This window comes from Pteronotus mesoamericanus, unplaced genomic scaffold (assembly GCF_021234165.1).
Source record: "Pteronotus mesoamericanus isolate MK-2021 breed Mesoamerican mustached bat unplaced genomic scaffold, CSHL_Meso_final contig_42, whole genome shotgun sequence".
In the NCBI taxonomy this organism is placed as follows: domain Eukaryota; kingdom Metazoa; phylum Chordata; class Mammalia; order Chiroptera; family Mormoopidae; genus Pteronotus; species Pteronotus mesoamericanus.
In genome coordinates, this window is record NW_026555157.1 from 3,689,190 (window position 1) to 3,708,574 (window position 19,385).

The window sequence follows — 19,385 nt, forward strand, 5'->3', positions numbered from 1 at the left end:
GAATGTGGAGTAAATAAGACTCTTCTACATTGCTGACTGAACTGTAAAATTATACAACTACATTGGAAGACACTTTGGCAGTTTCTTAAATATACAAGCATACTATCCACTGATTTCATTTTCTTTACTTACTGGAAAAGAGCATGTATCTACAGAAAGACTTGCTCACAAATGTTCATAGCAGCTTTATTTGTAATAGCCAAAAACTGGAACCAACCCAAATGTCCATCAACAGGTGAATAGATAGATAGATTGTGGTATACACAGACAATAAAATACTACTCAGCAATAAAAAGGAATACTCAGCTAGGAAAAGACAAGATATTCTTCAACTTGATTAAAAACATCTATTTTAAAAACCTACAGCTAATATACTTAATGACAAAAAACTAGCTTTCCAAAAATATCAGGAACAAGGCAAGGATGTCACCTCTGTTGTACCTTTCGACATCATACTGCAAGTTTTTTCTAGCTAATAAGAAAAGGAAATAGAAGGTATACTGACTGGGAAGGAAAAAATAAAATTTTGTTCACAGATGACACGATTGCCTACGTAGAAAATCAAAAATAACTGAAAAAAACCCTCAAAATAATCAATTACAGCAAGGTTGCAGTATAGAATTATCTTCCTATGTAACAGCAATGAATGAGTAGAATGAAATTAAAAACAATACTGTTTATATTAGCACCCCCCAAATTAAATAAGTATAAATCTAACAAAATGTGTACAAGATCTAGATGAATAAAACTGACAAGTGATCAAAAAAAATCAAAGAACTAAATAAATGTAGAGATAGTCTATATTCATGAACAGGAAGACTATTTTTAAGATGTCAGTCCTTCCCAACTTCATCTACAGATTCAGTACAATCCCAGCTACAATCTCAGAGAGTTACTGTGTGGAAACTGACCAACTGATTCTAAAAATGTATATGAAGAAACAAGAGACCCAGAATAACCAACACAATATTGAAGGAGAAAAACAAAGTCAGAGTACTGACACTATCTGACTTCAAGACTTGCTACATGTAAAGCTAAAGTAATCAAGTCAGTGTGGCACTGGCTAAAGAACAAATAGATTGATGAAACAGAGAGCCCAGATATAGACTCAGAGAACTATAGTTGATTGATACTTGACAGAAGAGCAAAGGCAGTATAATGAAGCAAGTAAGAGTATTTTAAACAAATGATGCTGGAACAACTGAACATCCCCATGCAAAAATATGATATTAGCCTTTACACCCTTCAAGAAAATTAACTCAAAATTGATCACCAACCTAAGTGTAAAACATCAAACTATGAAACTGCTAAAACGTTTAACAGGAAAAAAAAATCTAGGTGACCATGGGTATGACAATGACTTTTTAGATAAAATACCAAACACATGATCCATGAAAGAAATAAGCAATAGGCTTGACAACATCAAAATTAAAATTTCTGCAGTGCGAAAGACACTATCAAAAGAGTGAGATGACAAGCTACAGAATAGGGGAAAATGCTTGCAAAACACACTTCCAATACAAGACCACTATCCAACATATAAAAAATAGTAATTTTTAAAACTCAACAATAGGAAAACAAACAATCCAACTGAAAAATGGGCCAAACCCAAAAACCCTACAAAGAAGATATACAGATAGTAAATAAGCATAAAAAAAGATGCTTGTTCACATCATTAAGGAACTGCAAATTTAACCATGAGAAACCATTACACTATCATAATTGCTATCATAATTGTAAAAATCCAAACACTGACAACACCAAATGCTGACAAGGACACAGAAAAACAGAACTCCCATTCATTGTTGGGAAGAGTGAAAAATGATGCAGCTACTTTGAAAGATATTTTGGCAGTTTCTAACAACACTAAATAGATTCTTACCATAGGACTCAGCAATTGCTTTCCTCAGTCTCTTCACAAATGTGTAGATAATTAATGTCCACACAGAAAACTTCACACAATGCTTATAGCAATTTTGTAATTGCCAAAACATGGAAGCAACCAAGGTGAATAGATAAGTTGTAGTATATCCAGACAAAGGAATATTAATCAATGCTATAATGAAATGAGCTATATCAAGCCACAAAAAGACCTAAAGGAATCTTAAATGCATACTGTTAAGTTAAAAAAGCCAACCAGTCAAGGCTATGATTCCAACTATACTATATTCTGGAAAAGACAAAACTAAAAACAAAAAGATTAGTGGTTGCCATGAGTTAGAGAAGTGAGAGAAACAAAGAGCTAGAACACAGAGAATTTTTAGAGCAGTGAAACTACTCTGTATGATTCTATTATGGTGGATGCATGCATGTCATTATACATTTGACAGGGCGCACTTAATGCACAACACCAAGAATACACTGTAATGTAAACTATGGTCTTTGGGCAATAATGATGTACCAATGTAGGTTCACTGATTGAAACAAATGTACCACTTCGATAAGGGATAATTATCTGTTGTTCATGCTGGAAGGGGTAGGGGCAATGTGGTGGAGAGGCACCAGGGGTATACAGGAACTCTGTACAATTTCCATTCAATTTTGCTGTGAATGAAAACTGAACAAAGTAACTGAAGTCCACTAATTTTGTTTAAAATACCCATATAACCAAATACTACTCAGTAATAAAAGGAAATAAACTGATACATGTAACAACACCGATGAATTTCAAAATAATTATGTTCAAAGGCAGAAAGAATACACAGAGTATGATTCCATTTATACAAAACTAGAAAATGACAACTACTTTCTGGTGACAGAACACAGGTCAGTGCTTGCTTGAGGGAAAAGGAATATGAAGTAACAAGATAGATGATGTAACAGAGGACACAGGGGAACTCTTGCAGATGATGGACAACATTCAGTACCTTCATTGTAGTGATGATTTAATAGGTCTACACTTTGTTAAAACTTATCAAATTGTGCACCTTACATATGTGCAGCTTATTCTATGTCACTTATACTTAGGAAAACTGTTTTATAAGAAAGTAAGAATAGGAGAGAGACTGGAGAACATTGAGTATAAGGTAACTTTTGTTGGGACTTTTACTATAAAGGCAGGCAGAGATCAGACAGATCAGGCTCAAGAGAAATGATGGATAAAAGGGATTTTTTTTTTAAATGGGCATATTAAAATGATTGAAAAGAGAAACTTATGACAGAACAGATAGGGCAATTGTTGAAGTGGTATCTTTGAGGAAAAAGGACCATATGGAACAGGATCGGAAGGGATATTATCAGCCATTCATTGTGACTCTGTTATAGCAGGCAGCCTACCCCCACAGACAGGTAGATTGGTAGATATGGCAGTGAAAGTTCTTTTCTTACTACAGTAGCCCGACCCCCATTTGTGGTTTCACTTTCTGCAGTTTCAGTTACCTGAAGTCAACTGAGGTTTGAAAATAGTAAGTGGAAAATTCCAGAAATAATTCCTAAGTTTTTAATTGTGCACTGTTCTGAATAATGTGATGAAATCGTGTGCTGTTCCACTCCATCCCCCTAGGACATGAATCATCACTTTGGCCATTATATCCACTCTGCATACACTAACCATAAGTTACTTAGTAGCTGATTGTTTCAGTATCGCTGTGCCTGTGTTTAAATATCCCTTTTTTTACGTAATAATGACTCCAAACTCATTCACGTAACTTGCATTACAGTATATTATAATTCTTATTTTATTGTTATTGTTAATCTCTTATTGTGTCTAATTTATAAATTAAATATTATCATCTAGGAAAAAATAGTACACACAGGATTTGGTACTATCCACGGTTTCAGGCATCAATTGGGGGTCTTGGAACATACGGAACATACCCATGGTGAGTAAATAGGAACTACTGTAATAGGACACAGTGCCATTTACCAGTCTAGACTAGAGAATCAAGGAATGCTTTGCAAGTAGTGGCATTTAAGCAGTGCTTCAAACGCTGATATTTTCATAGGCTCGGAAGACCATTACCAGCTAAGCAAAAATTCAATAGGAGGTCAAAAATACAGAAATAAAGTAAGACTGGACAGAAGGCTTAATCCAAACTGGGTAAAGGGCAGTAATCAAAAATGATATAGTAAAAAACTAGAACTAGTCTAATTTTCCTCTAGCACAGTGCTGAGAAACTTCCTAGAACAGAACTGCTCCAGCCACCAACCACCTGTGATTTTTAAACTAAAAATAAATAAAACAAGACTCAGGTTTTCATTTGAGACACTAGCCATATCTCAAGTACTCAACTGCCACATGTGACTAGTGACTATAATCCAGAAGAATACAGCTTAACAGTACATTGCTTCATTACAAGAAAGTTCTAGATAGCACAATTCTAAGAAGTTCAATAAAGGTTAACTTCTTTTCTAACTACAGGTCGAGTTTTCTACAAAGCTAAAAAAAATTGGCCTCAGTTAATTTTTTAAAGTTTAGATTTCTATAATAATGATTTACAGGTAAGCAATAAAAAGTACAAATATAGCAATCTTCTACACTATCTCCTAGGCATTAATATTATAGGTTTATCCCACTGTCATATCATCTCTAACTAATCTTTAAGTAGCAATCTCAGCCTTTATAAAATGCTCTTTCTAAAATGTCATTCTCACTATTTTCAACCAAGCACTACCTTTTAATGTCAAATAAAGAAGATATCTTGATTTAAGCAATGTTAATAAAGATTCTACTTACATTAATTTTCTTTATACTTAAATGTACAATTCATATTTTGAGAACAGAAGCACAAAATCTTAGATCAGGAAAAGAATTTATAGAGCATCCATCTAACCTCATTTAACAGTGACACTGAAGTGATCTGCCCTCATGATATGGCCAGTGGCAAAACATAAAGAAGAAGAAATCTCCTGGCCTCAAAAATTAATCTTTACAACTCCACCAGACTAAGCACATTATAAAGTCCTAAATGTTTCACAGAAGGAAAACCTAGAAGAGGTTTATTTGAGACATTCAGAAGCTCAAAGAATTCCAAAATAAAAAGGTGGAGGGGGGTTGTTGTTGAATCAGCACTACTTCCACCAGAAATGAAATGCATGGGAGAGTGGAATTGTATAACAATTATTAAGAATCTGCTCTTTTAATTCCCATTTCAATCTGTGAATCTGGCAAATTTTTAAACAATAAAATTGTTTACAAAACTTTGAGTTTTAATCATCATAATAAAATGTACTCCCTGAAATACTACAGCAATTATATTATCTTACGCTGTACTGTTATTCTAGCAGTAAAATTTACAATCAACAGTAAATAATTTTCACAAAGTAAATATTTATACACAAAGGTCTGTCCATAAGGTATCCAGCCATATAATATGAAAAAGAGACATTTAGTGAACAAGATACATGAAATATTGTACATAGGACAATGACACCTTAGTCTCCTTTAAAATAGGCATCTTGGAACCCCCTACAGTTCTCCCAATCTCCACCAACTGCCCTGTCATATTTTCCTGAATCTCATAGACAGTCTGGAATCTCTTCCCTTTCAAAGTCGACCTTAGTTTTGGGAAAACGCAAAGTCAAAGGGCGCCAAATCTGTACTGTAGGGGGGCCAAGTCACCTGGGTGATCTGATGTTTCGCCAAAGAACTCTGCACTAAACCTGATGAATGAGCAGGCATGTCATCATGATGAAGCTGCCAATCACCAGTTGCCCATAGCTGCGGCCTTCTGAATCATCCGAATAATTTCCATGAAGGAATGTTCAAGCTTAACACAAAATTTGATGCAGATTTGTTGTTCTCCTCATTCAAGTCATTTTGAATGTGAAGGTGACACAGTACACATGCTCACTCAATGGTGTCTACTGCTCCCACTGACTAGTCAGTGAAGTAGTCATTGTTCACACATGCACAGTCCAGCCCACTGTCCTTGGTCTCCAGGTTACATGAATGTTGTGCAAACTGTTCACATTATATTAACAATGGCTGGACTTTTTCCAGACTGACCTCGTGTATTTACACACACACACACACACACACACACACACACACACACACACGTATATATGTATATATATTTGTATAACATACACTAATAGTTCAATAACCTCAAAAATTTTTTAAAGGAGGCATCTCTGAACCAGTACATGGAGATTATGGTTCAGTAGTGTGATACTTCTGAGTTAAGAACAAGACTTAAATTTGTAAATGGTAACAGGGATTAATTAAAAAAAGAACTTTGGAGCCAGACTAACCTATGAAAAATGTCCTTATAAGTGATACACAAAAGAAAGACAGAGTAGAAGGCCCTGTAAAGACAGAGGCAGAGAACAGAATTAGGAAGTCACAAGTCAAAGAAAGTCTGTAGACACCAGAAGCTGGAAGAATCAAGGAACAGCAACTCCCCTAGAGTTTTCTAGAGGGAATGTGACCCTGTTGACACCTATACTCCAAAACTGTGAGAATAAATTTGTTGTTTTAAGCTACCAAGTTTATGGTAATTTGTTATGGTGGCTCTATCAAATGATTACAGGTGATTATTGTACTAAACTAGGCATGAGAAATAAATATCCAGAATAAAAGTAGTGACAATAAATGGAAACAGGAAAGATGTTTGAACTTACACACCACTCAAAAGTCCCAGAATCACTGTAATAATTTAGAAGTATTTTTCTTCTCTGTTCAAAATCTGGAGAAAAATTTTACAGATAAAACAAAAGAAAAAGCACAATTATAACCTTGATAGGTCTCAGACTCTTCATCTAGAAAAGGAAGACTCTGGACTAGAAAAGTGGTTTCAAGTTGTTCCCCAGATCCAATTCTAATAATGTAATTCAATGAAGGGGTGAGGATAAAGTATACAAGAGAATTTCAAGAGACAGTGCTTAGAACTTCTACTAGAGCAGCTTCACTTTTGTACATGTAAAACTGCTGAGGAGAAAAGAGGAAGAAGGCTGAATATTGCAAGACTACATATCTAGTCATTTTCAGCACTGTTTGGCAATTTTTCCTTTCTTCTTCCGCATTATAGAAAAAAAAAGATGGTCAAAGTTAAACCCCCAAAATTAATGCTATAATCCACTCCTCTCTCTTCCACCAAAATTTCCATAAAAGTCATCTCAGCAACAAATATTGGGTTAGCCAAAAAGTTCATTTGATTTTTTCCCTAAGATGGCTCTAGTAGAGCACTTAGTTGTCTTTAACTTCATTTGAAACAGTTTTGTTAAATTGTATTGTGACAGCTGTCATATCAAAGTGCATTTAAAAAATAAAACATCAAAATTGGTGAATTTTTGTGTAGCCATTTTAATACTGAAGATGGAAGAAAATATGCACCATTTTCAACATTATGCTTTATTATTTCAAGAAAGGTAAAAACACAATTGAAAACATACCCCCTGCCAAAAAAACAAAAAAAGATTTATGCAGTGCATGAAGTTGCTGTTACTGATCGAACATGTCAAAAGTGGTTTGTGCAGTTTTGTGCTGGAGGTTTCTCTCGCTAGACGATGCTTCGTGGTCAGGAAGACCAGGTGAAGCTGATAACGATCAAATCAAGACATTAATTGAGATCAATGTTATACCACAATGCGAGATAGCAGACATACTAAAAAATCCAAATCAATAGTTATTATTGAAAATGAAAAATGCCTTATGGGAAAAAACTAAATGTTTTGGCCAACCCAGTATTTGTTATCCTTTGAATTTGGGTATATTCTTCAATACAGTATTCAATACAGTAAGCTAAAAATTAGGTCCTCTATTAAGTCTTCCCCCATTCCTAGTTAAACTGTTCTTTCCTCTGTAATCCCACAACAATTGGTTTATATTTTTAAGACAATTCACTTTCCCTTGCATTACTGTTAGTGGTATTTGTAAAGCACTTCATTGCAATTTAATAAAGATTTCATTTAATTTTCACAGCAACTCTGTACATTTTACAGATGAAAACTGGAAGAGCGGTTAGTAACAGGGTTTAAAACAGACACACACACACACACACTTTTCTAATTCCAAATCTCCTAACAAATATCACACTTCTTAAAAGGCAAAGATTCCAAAGTCCTTCCTGTGTAACAGATGTTTTGTTTTAATAAATACTCTCTTCTCTGTTTGAAATAACTGTTTTACCTGTCTGAACTCTAACCTATTCTTGAAGATAATCACTCAAAAGTTTCTCCTCTAATTAGCTTTTCTTAACCCTTTCCAAGCCTTACTTACCTTTTTTTCAGGCTATATCATACTCCTTGGTATGTTGTTATAAATGTCTTTTACATCTATATTTTAAATGCATCAGCCTTACTATTGGGTTTATAAGCTTGGGAGTAGCCACTATGTCTTATTCCACTGTGGTATCCTCTACAATACCTAGTGCTTGGTTGGTGCTCTATCACCTGTTTCCTGATTGATGCTCAATAGTTCCCAATCTGTTCCCTGCTCCAATATCAAAGCCCTTTATTTTTTTTCATTACAGGTAGAGACTGTTGTGACTAACATTATGATATTTTAACAGTAAATAGTACTCAAACCACTCCTAAAATGTAAGGCTCACAGGTCAAGGAAGTATTTTAATCTGACAGGAGAAAAATCTAGAGTGACTATTTTAGATAACTGTAGAGGGCAGCAAAACAGCAGTAGTATCCTCAAAGAAAAATGTTTCTTAGGGAACTTCAGATTTTTTTCTTTTTTATATTTAACAAATGCTGTTAATGATTAAAGCTTTTTGAATACAGATCTTTTAGCATGCTACACACAAATTTCATCAACTATTCATATATTTAAACATTTTCACTATCAATTATAAATATAACAATGTATCAATGCTTAGATCTATTTATAAAAAATTGAAAAAATAAGTTTGATAAACAATACATAACTTCGAAACAGCCACCATAATTGCATACTGGTTTACAAATCTAAAAGTTGAAAATGTCTTCCCATTGAAAAGTGTAAAAATAACCTATCTTAAATACAGAAAAGAATGTCAATGGTCTAGGTCGTGTTTCTTGCTCAGAAATAACAGATGTCTTCATTAGTATTAATAATTTTAGCTCTGATAGGCCTTTTTGTCATCCAAAATCAGTCAGTCAACTGCAGGGGCTATCCCAGCTTTACAAGAAAAAAAACAGTAAATTCTCTGACATTGTACTAGTGTACAACAGAAGGTAACTACTTGAAAGATAACAGGAGCTCCTTACTATTATTTCAATATTAAAGTTCATTTTGGTTCCATTATAAACTAGGCAAATGAAACTGTATCATCAACATCATATATGTGTAATCTCAGAATTGCTTAGGAATGGGAAACTATAAAAATAGATATTCAACAGAACTGACTTGTTTGCATATGTTTGTGAAGGTTTTTACTGGGGGTAATTTTTTACCTCTTTTAAATTTAACAAGCAAACATCAGAGATTTAGAGTAGCTGCTACTCCCATTAACATGTACAGACTCATAGTGTAGTGAAAAACGCTATGATGTTCTAGCCTTTTGCCATTAGTGAGGACAGAACTGTTAGCAATGTACCTTCTTCCACTTAAATCTATTAAAAAAAAAAAAAAGAGCAGCTCTTTAAAAGTTTTTTTGCATTTAAAATAAAGAAACCAGGGTATCTCTGAGCAGATTAAAACTAGACACTTTGTCTGACTTAAGTCAGTATTAAATTGAATTTATAGCCATGAATGATTATCTCTAATCTAAATAAAATTAGAAGGGGACTTCAAGTTCATCATGACAGGACACTTGTGAAATGGAACTTAATCTATCCCACAGTAGCTATGCCTAAACTAATCGTTTTCAAAAATGATGGCCTGAGCTATTTTAATAATGACAATCATGTCTGTTATGGATAACTTATAGAAATAGTTCTTTATAAAATTAATCTTATCAATATACCAATACTGACATTTCATTAATTTTTTTTTCCTCTGATTTGAAGCCATTAGAAGAGTTAAATTCATAACTATATAGAATGTCCTTAAACACTGAGTTGAGTCCTAGCTGTGTGTACCTATTTCTATATGTCTCTTAGTTTTCTCTTGTCCTTTCCAATAGTAGCACTGTTATATTATCATTACAAAATAGATTAGCGATCTTAAATGTACTCAATTTATTCCTAAAACTCAAACCCACAGTAAGTTATCTTGGACATGAAGTGAGGTATGCCCCATAGAAGCTGCTTAAACTACATACATCCTGGGGTAAATAAAACACAGCTGACTTTGCAATACCAAAGAATAATTGTATTCATCTTAGGTCAATTTTGCAAACACCTCAGATTCAAAATGGGTAAGAAAATGGGAAGTAAACGGAACTAAAGAAGGCAAAGAGAATTTTTAGAAAAACTGGTGAAAAACTATGTCATCAAGCAGCATCTTTAAAATCTACCAACCTTTTCTAGTTTAAGTAAATGTGTGTGTGTATTTCCACCCAACTTGTCAGGTAGGAATAGGAATAATATCAAGGCAGGAATAATAACAAGTGTACAAACCTCTCTAAGGATGTATTTCCTAGAGAGTGGCACAACAGAGCTTCATATTTTATGCATAAAATAATTTGTTTAATTAGTTTGTAAAACAATTATTTTACTGAAGAATTTATGATACCATTAACAAACTAATGTACACAATGACTTTTTCCACGAGCGGGCTATATGGTCAGTTATTCCCACTCCCAAATGTATTTAACCATGGTACTTTCTTCCAAAAGCATATCTTCTGAGACTATTAGTCCACTGAAATACTTTGCCAAACATTGCTCTAAACCTGAATGCATGAAAAAAAAGAAGAGAATTTGCATGTATTTCCCACTAGTGACCACATGTCACACTGTTAAACACAGAACAGGATAGGTCTTCAGAGACCAAGGATTTGAGAGAGATCTGGGATCAGATAGGAAATAAAACGAACTCAGAAAAGCTTTTAGAGTCATTTATTATAGCTATTACTCTATTTTATTATTTTATTTCAACACGGGAGATGAAATCATAAACCATGTATTCTCTGATACCATTTGGTCAATTCTTCAAACAGTTACAATGGGAGAAAGCAAATGCTAAAATCAACATAATTTAAAAAATAGTTTGTGTTTATTCTGTGACACGTGCTATATGTATAATGAAGCTTGAAGCAAAATCTTTACTGTGAGGAGTACATATCACAAAACAATTTAAAATTAGGTACTAATTAATTGTAGTATATAATTAACTATATAATATATAGTATAGAATGTTTATGAAGAAAATTAATCTTAAACTGGGCACCTCAGAATCTGACTAGGTAGAGGAAGGAAGAATAATGTCATTTTAGGCCTTATAAGGACTGGAGAAGGATAACCTAATTCAGAGAAATGAGAGTTTAGACCTGTATTGTCCAATGTGGTAGCCATCAGCCACAACTGACTACTGAACACATGAAATACAGCTAGTCCAAGTATCAACCTGTTAAGTGTAAAATACATACCAGGTTTCAAATACCTACTATGAAAGAAAATGCATGTCAATTTTAAAATATTAATTGCATGCTAAAATGATATTTTGGTTATATTGTGTCAAATAAAATATATTAAGATTAATTTCATGTTTCATTTTTTTAATGTGCCATCAGGATAATTTAAAATAATGTATGCGGCTCACATATTATTTCTGTTAAACAGTGCTGGTTTAAACTAAATTTGATTTTGCTGTTGAACACCTGAAATAAAGAAATTTGAAGGGGGAAAATAAAAGAAATTTGCACGCCTACTCCATGCCAAGCATCTGGGGACATGTGAACGAAAGAGTGAAGTGTTATTTCTTTCAGAAGAGCATTTGGTCAAGTCATAAATAAAAATGCTGTAAAAATAGCACTTTGGAGGGAAGAATCATCTGATGATGTCTCTTAAAGTAAAATAAGCCAATCCCCAGGCTCTACTGCTCACCTCTCTTGCAAAAACTGATGATCCAGTAAGTCTATAGTAGGGCCTGGAATGTTGTTTTAAAAGATTCCCTAGAAACTATAATTTGAATCCATCTGCACACCCTACTTTTACTGACCCTGGCTAGCTAAGAATAATGATTTATAAGCCCTCCCCACTTTAAAAAATGTTATTTCTTCCAAAGAAACCTAGACTGGAGAGCCAGTAGGTTTAATGGCCAACCTATTTAAAAATAACGCAAGTTTAATTTTATTTTTAAATAAATTAAACTTAAAGAAATAGATTAAAATTAAAACCAAATAAAGTTTTTTTTAAATTATTATATCCTCTATTTACAGTCACATTTATTTTCCTACACCTACAAAATAATCATCTGAAGTGCTGAAAAGCATATTGTCAATTTTTAGCCACTTAATCTAGTTATGAACTAGTATGTTTACATACATGCCTCAAGTTCCAGTTTATGCATATTTACTCAGAATGAACAGATAGTCCTTTCTTACTCATCTTAATTAGCAGAATGAATGTTAGTCAATAGAGTTACAAGAAAAACAATCTCTTGAATGCTAAAAATTCACAATGTAAGTATGCAATACAATATCCTTCATAAACAACTATGATACCTGCAATATGTCTCAGAAGGCAGCTCGCATTAAAATTTTAGAGTAGTGACTTATACTATAAGAAGCGAGCGACTTGGAAAACTAAACTTAAAGTGCACCCTTGATTAAGATTCACAACAATTTTAAGTAAATGACTAAACTATGTCAAAGCTAGTCATAAAATAAAAATCTCAAGTTTTATAAAATTCAGGAAAGTATATGGTTTGTAGACTTAACAGGCAATTTTTTAGATAAAAATATAAAAGGTATCAAAAGTACATTAATGGTATGAAGATTTTTGGATTTTAGTTCCTAGCACACAAAATCATCTTTAGTATTAATTCCATTACTGATTTAAGGGTTGTTTGATTTCATGTTAATAACTATGATTAATTAAACACCATATCTTCTGTAAACTATAGTACTTAATGTCAATTTTTATGAAGACTTTAATAGGTTACAGAATATACTATAGCAATATATTATTTATTCACTCCTTTTTAAGGAGTAAATTATAGAATGTCAAAACACTCCTTTTTAGCAGGCTTCTCTTCAACAATTTCCAAATAATAGGTAATATGCCATAAGATTTATTCCTCAACCATACAGATACAAAATGTACATCAGAGTTGCTGAATCACTAAATTATATATGTAAAAGTATACATAAGCATAAGTGACATAAACAAGGTAAGATAATAAATACACACACAAACATAATTGCCCAGTTTTTTCTAATTCCTATGGATGCTGTAGCTAAATACAAGAAAAGAAGATACAATTTTTTTCTGCTTGCTTTTAAGTTTGTTTCACTTTCCAATTATATCTGTTTATGATGCAGAAAGATTCATATGCGCAATGTGTTTTAGCCTCCAACCTAATACTGTAAGTAACTTCAAGTATAAGTGAAATTGCGACTCCCCTCTTCAACTCCATATTTTCAACATAATCACCAACATTCTAAGTGACTTTATGGAACTGCCAAATCCTAAAATGCATTTTATATCATGAAGAGAAAATTCAACTACATTTCATACAATTACAGAGTTGATTTCACCGTACATTTATCTGAAGTAAATTTAACAAATATCTAAAGAACACTGATTGGGCTATATACTTAAAATGATGCTGTAAAGTACAAACATAGCAAGTTAATGAATGAACTTAAAAACTCAATTACTCAAGACACCATGGTAGAATTCAAGAATGATAAATATCAGACTGGTTAGCTTTAATGTGGATTACACTAAATGCTAATATTTGAAATGTTTACTATGTTGCATGTACTCTTAAGTGTTTCATTTTTTCATTTAATCCTCACGAGAACTCTACAGGCAAGGTGATATTCCACTTTTTTTAAAAGATGAAAACCTTAGGTTTACAGAGGTTAAATAATTTGTCAATCATTCACAGATCCAGTAAGTGGCAGTCTTTTTTCAAAATCAACTTATGTGGTATCTAAACCATAAACTGAAGGATGTGGTAGCGGGGGTAGGGAGGGAGAGAAGGGGGAGAGAGGGAGAGAGAAAAGAGAGAGAACACAAACCTGTACCATCTACCACACTGTCTAATCTCAATAAGAAGATCTGACTCAACTTATTCTTTTAACAGTAGGTTTCTGTTTTTTTTTTCTCAGTTCATATTTATATGTCACTCCCTAATTGGTTAGGTATTCCTCTTCTAGGCAAAGTATCTCATGCAGATCTCTATGATAAACTCCAAACTGTCTTAAAATCATATACTTCCTTTATGTCTACCACAATGTTTTAGGATACTTGAAGCCAGGATTCTGCTGTATTCATGTTTTATATCCCCAAGTACCTATCACTTGCCAGGAATATAAAAAGTATTGAAAGTGCTCTTAAAGGTTGAATATCATATTAGATCTTTTTTATAATCTTCTAAACATCCATCTTAAGATAAAACCTTACTGAAATTGGAAGTAGTAAAATCCTAGATTCATACAGGAACTTACTAAGGTCAAATAGTCTAGCTTCTCTTTCATCATACTATATCCCTGATAATATTCTCTACATCCAAAGAAAAATGTTCAAGGAAAAGTGAGATAAAGCTGATCACTTATGAAGTGATCATAAAGAAATATGGAATTCCAGAATTAAATAAATGAGGTTCATCACTAGTCTCCTTAAGCTTTATACCTAGAAATTTGTTAGGCTTAAGAAATATATATATCAAAACCTGGCAGTTTGTTAACATGCCAGTTTGTAAATTCTTTAAATATGACAACTAATGTCCACCTCTGAAAAGCAAATTTGATGTAATTTTTTATAGCTTTCAATGACCAAGTCTACCAGTTGCAAGGTTTTCTTTTAAGCAGTTAAGTCAACATGATATAAAAATCACCTGTGGTAATAGATGATACTGCAGAAGTTGAATATAGTTAAGACTATGCTAAATGTAAGCCACATATCAAAAACACCAGCAAAAAGAAAAAGAATAAAAAAACCCCCAAAACCTGTACATTACTTTAAAAGCATTCTATTAACAAATCAACAGATAGATATTTCTAAAAAGCCTAAAAATCTTTTCAACTCTAAAACTGACTACTCAAACATTAGTACGTGCCATACCTTGTAACCGGTACTATGAATGTTAGATCAACAAACAGGTTATATGAAGAAAACTCTGCTTCCATCCTTACTAAGCATCCACAGGTCACAACTGTGCCCTACTCAAAGACTGAATTTAAAAGAGAGAGGTTGATGGAAGAAACTCATCATAAGGGTCACAAACTAGAGTGTTTTAACACTACAAACCAAAAAAGGAAGCTCTTAAAATGAGCAGTGCACAGTAACACAAAGCTAGTGCACCTCTACAACTACAAGCAGAGACTCTAAAAACTTCAATTTACACTTCCTGTAAATCACAGTCCATTTGCCTTACTTTTCAGGACTCTTAAGATTTATCAAGTTCCTTATATAGTACATTGTCAAAACCATTTTTAAAAATCTCTTCTTCCTTGAGAAAACCAATGTGTTCCTTCAAAAAGCAATCAACACTTCATTTGCACAACTGTTAGATTATTACCCAAAAATCTATTTCCTTGTATTAGCTGTATATATTACCTAACTTTAGTATTCCATAAGGCTTTTGCCTAGCTAGTTAAGCCTTTATTGGAAGTACAAATAACAATCTCTCAGTCCTTAACAGCCTGAGTCAAGATAGTAGAACTCTTTCAACACTTTTCCCCCACCCAACCGTAATTGACAATCCTCCTTAATGGAAAAGAACAGTACACAAACTCAATCTAGAATCTTGCATAAATTTAAAGAGGTAACAGCATTAAGAAATGTGTGGGGAACCAAGCATCTGGAAAATGGGGCTACCAAAAACACAAAGAGACCAACACAGTAGATTAAACAACATGTCTTTTATCATCATGTACTTTGTAAATCAGAAACTTTCATTACAGTGCTTGCAACGCAGTGGTGAGTTGCAGCCTATAAGGGGCACTCGATCTCTTGAAATCTTTGCCTCCCTCAAAGCCAACCACCTTGACACACCTACCCCAAACTGGAGTCTGTTCTAAACCACACTGTCCAAGAAATCCGCACACACCTGTCCTCTTAATGAGTACTGACTGGTAAAACTTCGGGTTTCATTTAAGATTTCATTACACACTGAGATCCAACAGAAGCCTTAAGTGCCAGTAAAAAAGTCCTTGGTAACTACACTTTGAGTAAATGTAAATTTTGCTTCTCCACCTTCCTCACCAAGTAAGAGTCTTCAAATCAGTAAGGTCCTGCAGTGTTTCGGCATTACCAAAGGACAGATAGAGATACTCCCCAAAGACTGATGGTAGCTTTATTCTGCCAAATCATCGTCTTCTGTTAATGACCACTTACATTCATCTCTTGTATGAAAGATATTTTTTATACAATCCTTATCAAGTAGGTTTTTAGTCTTCAATACCTAGGAAAAGAAGTTACAGAGAGTCTAGCTTCAGATGTGACAGGAACACTGTACCATAAACACCAGGGAAGAGACGGGGAAGAGCCATGTGGTTTGTTGTGATCAAAAGAACTGGGCACAGTCGACGCTATCAGGTATTTAATACAAAAAACAAAAAATCCTGAGGGACAAATAGTGTTTGCAAAAATAAAGACTGGCAGTGCGAGAGACGTCCCACAAACGAAGGCAGCGACAGGCTCAATACAAAGACAACCAGAGGCAGCCAGGGTAGAACCGGGCCGGAGGGGCGAAGAAAACTGACTGTAGGGGATGCTGCAGGGTGGGCTAATATGGTGCATTCTCCAGGCTGGAAGGGGAATAGAGGTGGACCCGAAGGCTTCATTCCGTCGGACTCAGGTCCCTAAAGGTATCTGGGCTCAAAGCTCAAGTTTCACTGAGGAAAAGGGAGGCGACAAACAGGCTTCCCGGCACCTTAGACCCAGCCCGTAAGTCCACGGTCTCTGCTTCCGCCTCGAATTAGCGAGGAAGTAACGGTCTGCGGGGCACAAACGGAGGAGTCCGGGCAGAAAAGAACCCCGGCCGTCAGGGCGGCGAGCTGTGCGGCCGGAGATGGGGAGCGGGCGGCGGGCGTCGCACTCGTGGCCCCGGCCCGGCCCTGCCCCGTCCTCGCCCCGGGCGCAGGGAAAAGTTTCCAACAAAAGTCGGCGGCACTCGCTCGCGCAGCCAACCGCCGAACGCAACCGCCTAGCCTAAGGGGAAAGCGGCCCGCGCCTGCCTGGCCGCGGCGACGAGACCCTCGGTCTCTCCTCCCTCAGCCCACGCCGGCCGCCGAAGTTCACCTACCACAGAGCCGGGAGAAGAGAAGCAGCGGGAAGAGCAGCAGCAGCAGCGACGGTGGCGTCGGGGGCGGCAGCAGGAGCCCGGCCCCGGGGGGAGAAGCGGAGGAAAGTTGTGCTTTGCCGCCTACGGGACACAGCGGAGCCGGTCCCGGGGTCCGCGCCATTCCCCACCCTCCCCCCGGCCCGCTCTTTCGCCCGCCCCCTCTGGCTCCCCCGGACCCGGCGCCTCAGGCTCCGGGCACCGGCAGCAGCGGCCGCGGCGCGGCGGCGGCGGCGGCGGAAGAACGAGCGCGCGCGTCCCTAACTCCTAGTTCTTGAGCCTCCGCCGCCGGCTGACACTGAGCGGAGCGCTCGCGGTTGCTTCTGCACCGCCGTCGCCGACGCCACTGCCGAAGCTGAGGCGGGAGCCGCCCGCCGCTGCCGCCGCCGCCGCCGCCGCCGCCACTCCCCTCCCCCCGACTCCCTCCCGCCTGGAACTCCTGGGAACTCGGAACGCACCACCCCGCCCAGTGCGGGAGGGGGAGAGGAAGCCGACCCTTTGAGCGGGCGCTGGAACTCGCCCGCCCCACGCAACTCCGGCTCCCGTCTGATCCCAGACTGCCTGCCGCGTCTCCTCCTACCCCACTCCCCTACACAAGCTCCACCCCTTCACAAAAAAAAAAAAAAAAAAATCTCTTCTCTCCACTTTGATAACGAGGTTTCTCCCAAAGCCGAGCTCTGAAACAGACAAAAAAAAAAATCTGGAATAGATTAGGAGGCCCCGCCCCTCGTTCCAGCGTCGTACTCCCCCTTCCAAGCGTTTCCAATGGTCTCGCCCACCCCGCCTCTCGTGGGTCCGCAGCTGCCCTGGCGCAGATGGAGGCGGAGGGCGGCGGTGGGACTGTCTGGCTCGTGGCTGGTCTCGCCCGGGCGGAGCTCTCTCTGTGACTGTTGGAAGGGGAAGGCAGGATGGTGTTACCCTTCCGTTGCCCACTTAGGAAGCTGGACGCAGCCTGCTGGACTAGTCATCTCTCTCCTCGCCGCGGGCGCAAGGGGCTGAGAGACTTTGTCCTTCTTGCTGCTCCCCGGGACAGCTTTGCTCTTCGAATTCCTCCCTTCTTCCCAGCCCCACTTCCCCCCAGCCCGCTGAGGCACGTTTGCACGGGCATTTTTCTTGCTCCTTTCAGTGGGAGGTCGACTCAGTAGAAGGGTTAGCGTTGCCGGGCGAGGAGAGGGGGCCCCAGAAGGTTTGCTTTCCCTCTCTTCTCCCGGCTGCCGGGCTGTCCGCTGTCCTCGCCTTGCGACTGGCAACAGGAGGCCATGGATTTCCCCCATCGGAGCGCCTTGAGTGCGGTGGTGTTTTTCTTTGGTTTTGTTTTATTTGCATGTTCGCACGTGTAATTTTATTTTCATTATTGGCTTTCCTTTGAACTTACTGCGGGAAAGCGACCTTGGGAAGTGTTCAAGCTTTGCCCTTAAGAAGAGCGTCAGTGTCCACCACGACCCTCCCTCACACCAGATGGGTTGCTCGCCCTGCCCTCTTCATCCGCGCGCCACACACAGCTCCGGTGGCCTGACCTTGGAGCCACAGCCACCGGCGGTTCTGCGAGGGTGGTGGACAATTTGAATTGTCCTTAGGGGAACTGGAGGCAAAGGACACAAGTCCTCAGTCCTCAAACCATTAATTTTACGTAGATCTTGCCATCTCCACCGGTAGTCACAGGCACTCTCCAATATGTAGAAAGTCGAACTAGGATTTAGCCGCCTCTCTCACCTAAACTAAAGATTGCCTGCCGCCAAGATCACACTACCATTCCCCTTCAGCCACTAGGGTCTCCCACCCTCCACCCACTGACAATATTTTACTCACCTCCAAGGCTACGTACCATTCTACCCTTCTTCCCACATATTTTTTTAACTTATGCTTCCCATCCTAGTTCTGAATTTAGAACCTCTCTTCCTCCACCCCCTTTTCTGTCTTCCACTCGAAGCCAGCCTGCCTCTGCCATTCTTAAGCCTGTCTCCAGTAGCCACTCCTTTCCATCACCTACTCTCAGGACGCACTTATAACTAAATCTTGCCCTGAATTCATTCGCTCCAGGAGATACCCTGATGATGATCATAACTGACGAAATGTAGCTATTGTGACATTCGTAAGTTCTGCTGACACTACCGTTT

At 37.4% G+C, this 19,385-nt stretch overlaps 1 protein-coding gene across 1 annotated transcript in view; it reads right to left on the minus strand.

Moving 5' to 3' along the window:
• The window catches only part of NECTIN3 (nectin cell adhesion molecule 3), a 54,839-nt gene extending 37,447 nt beyond the window's left edge, over window positions 1-17,392 (minus strand). The window contains exon 1 of the mRNA XM_054577329.1: window positions 17,233-17,392. Coding sequence (XP_054433304.1) covers window positions 17,233-17,392 — 160 coding nt within the window. The remainder of the gene's footprint in view (window positions 1-17,232) is intronic.
• Window positions 17,393-19,385: the final 1,993 nt, after the last annotated feature.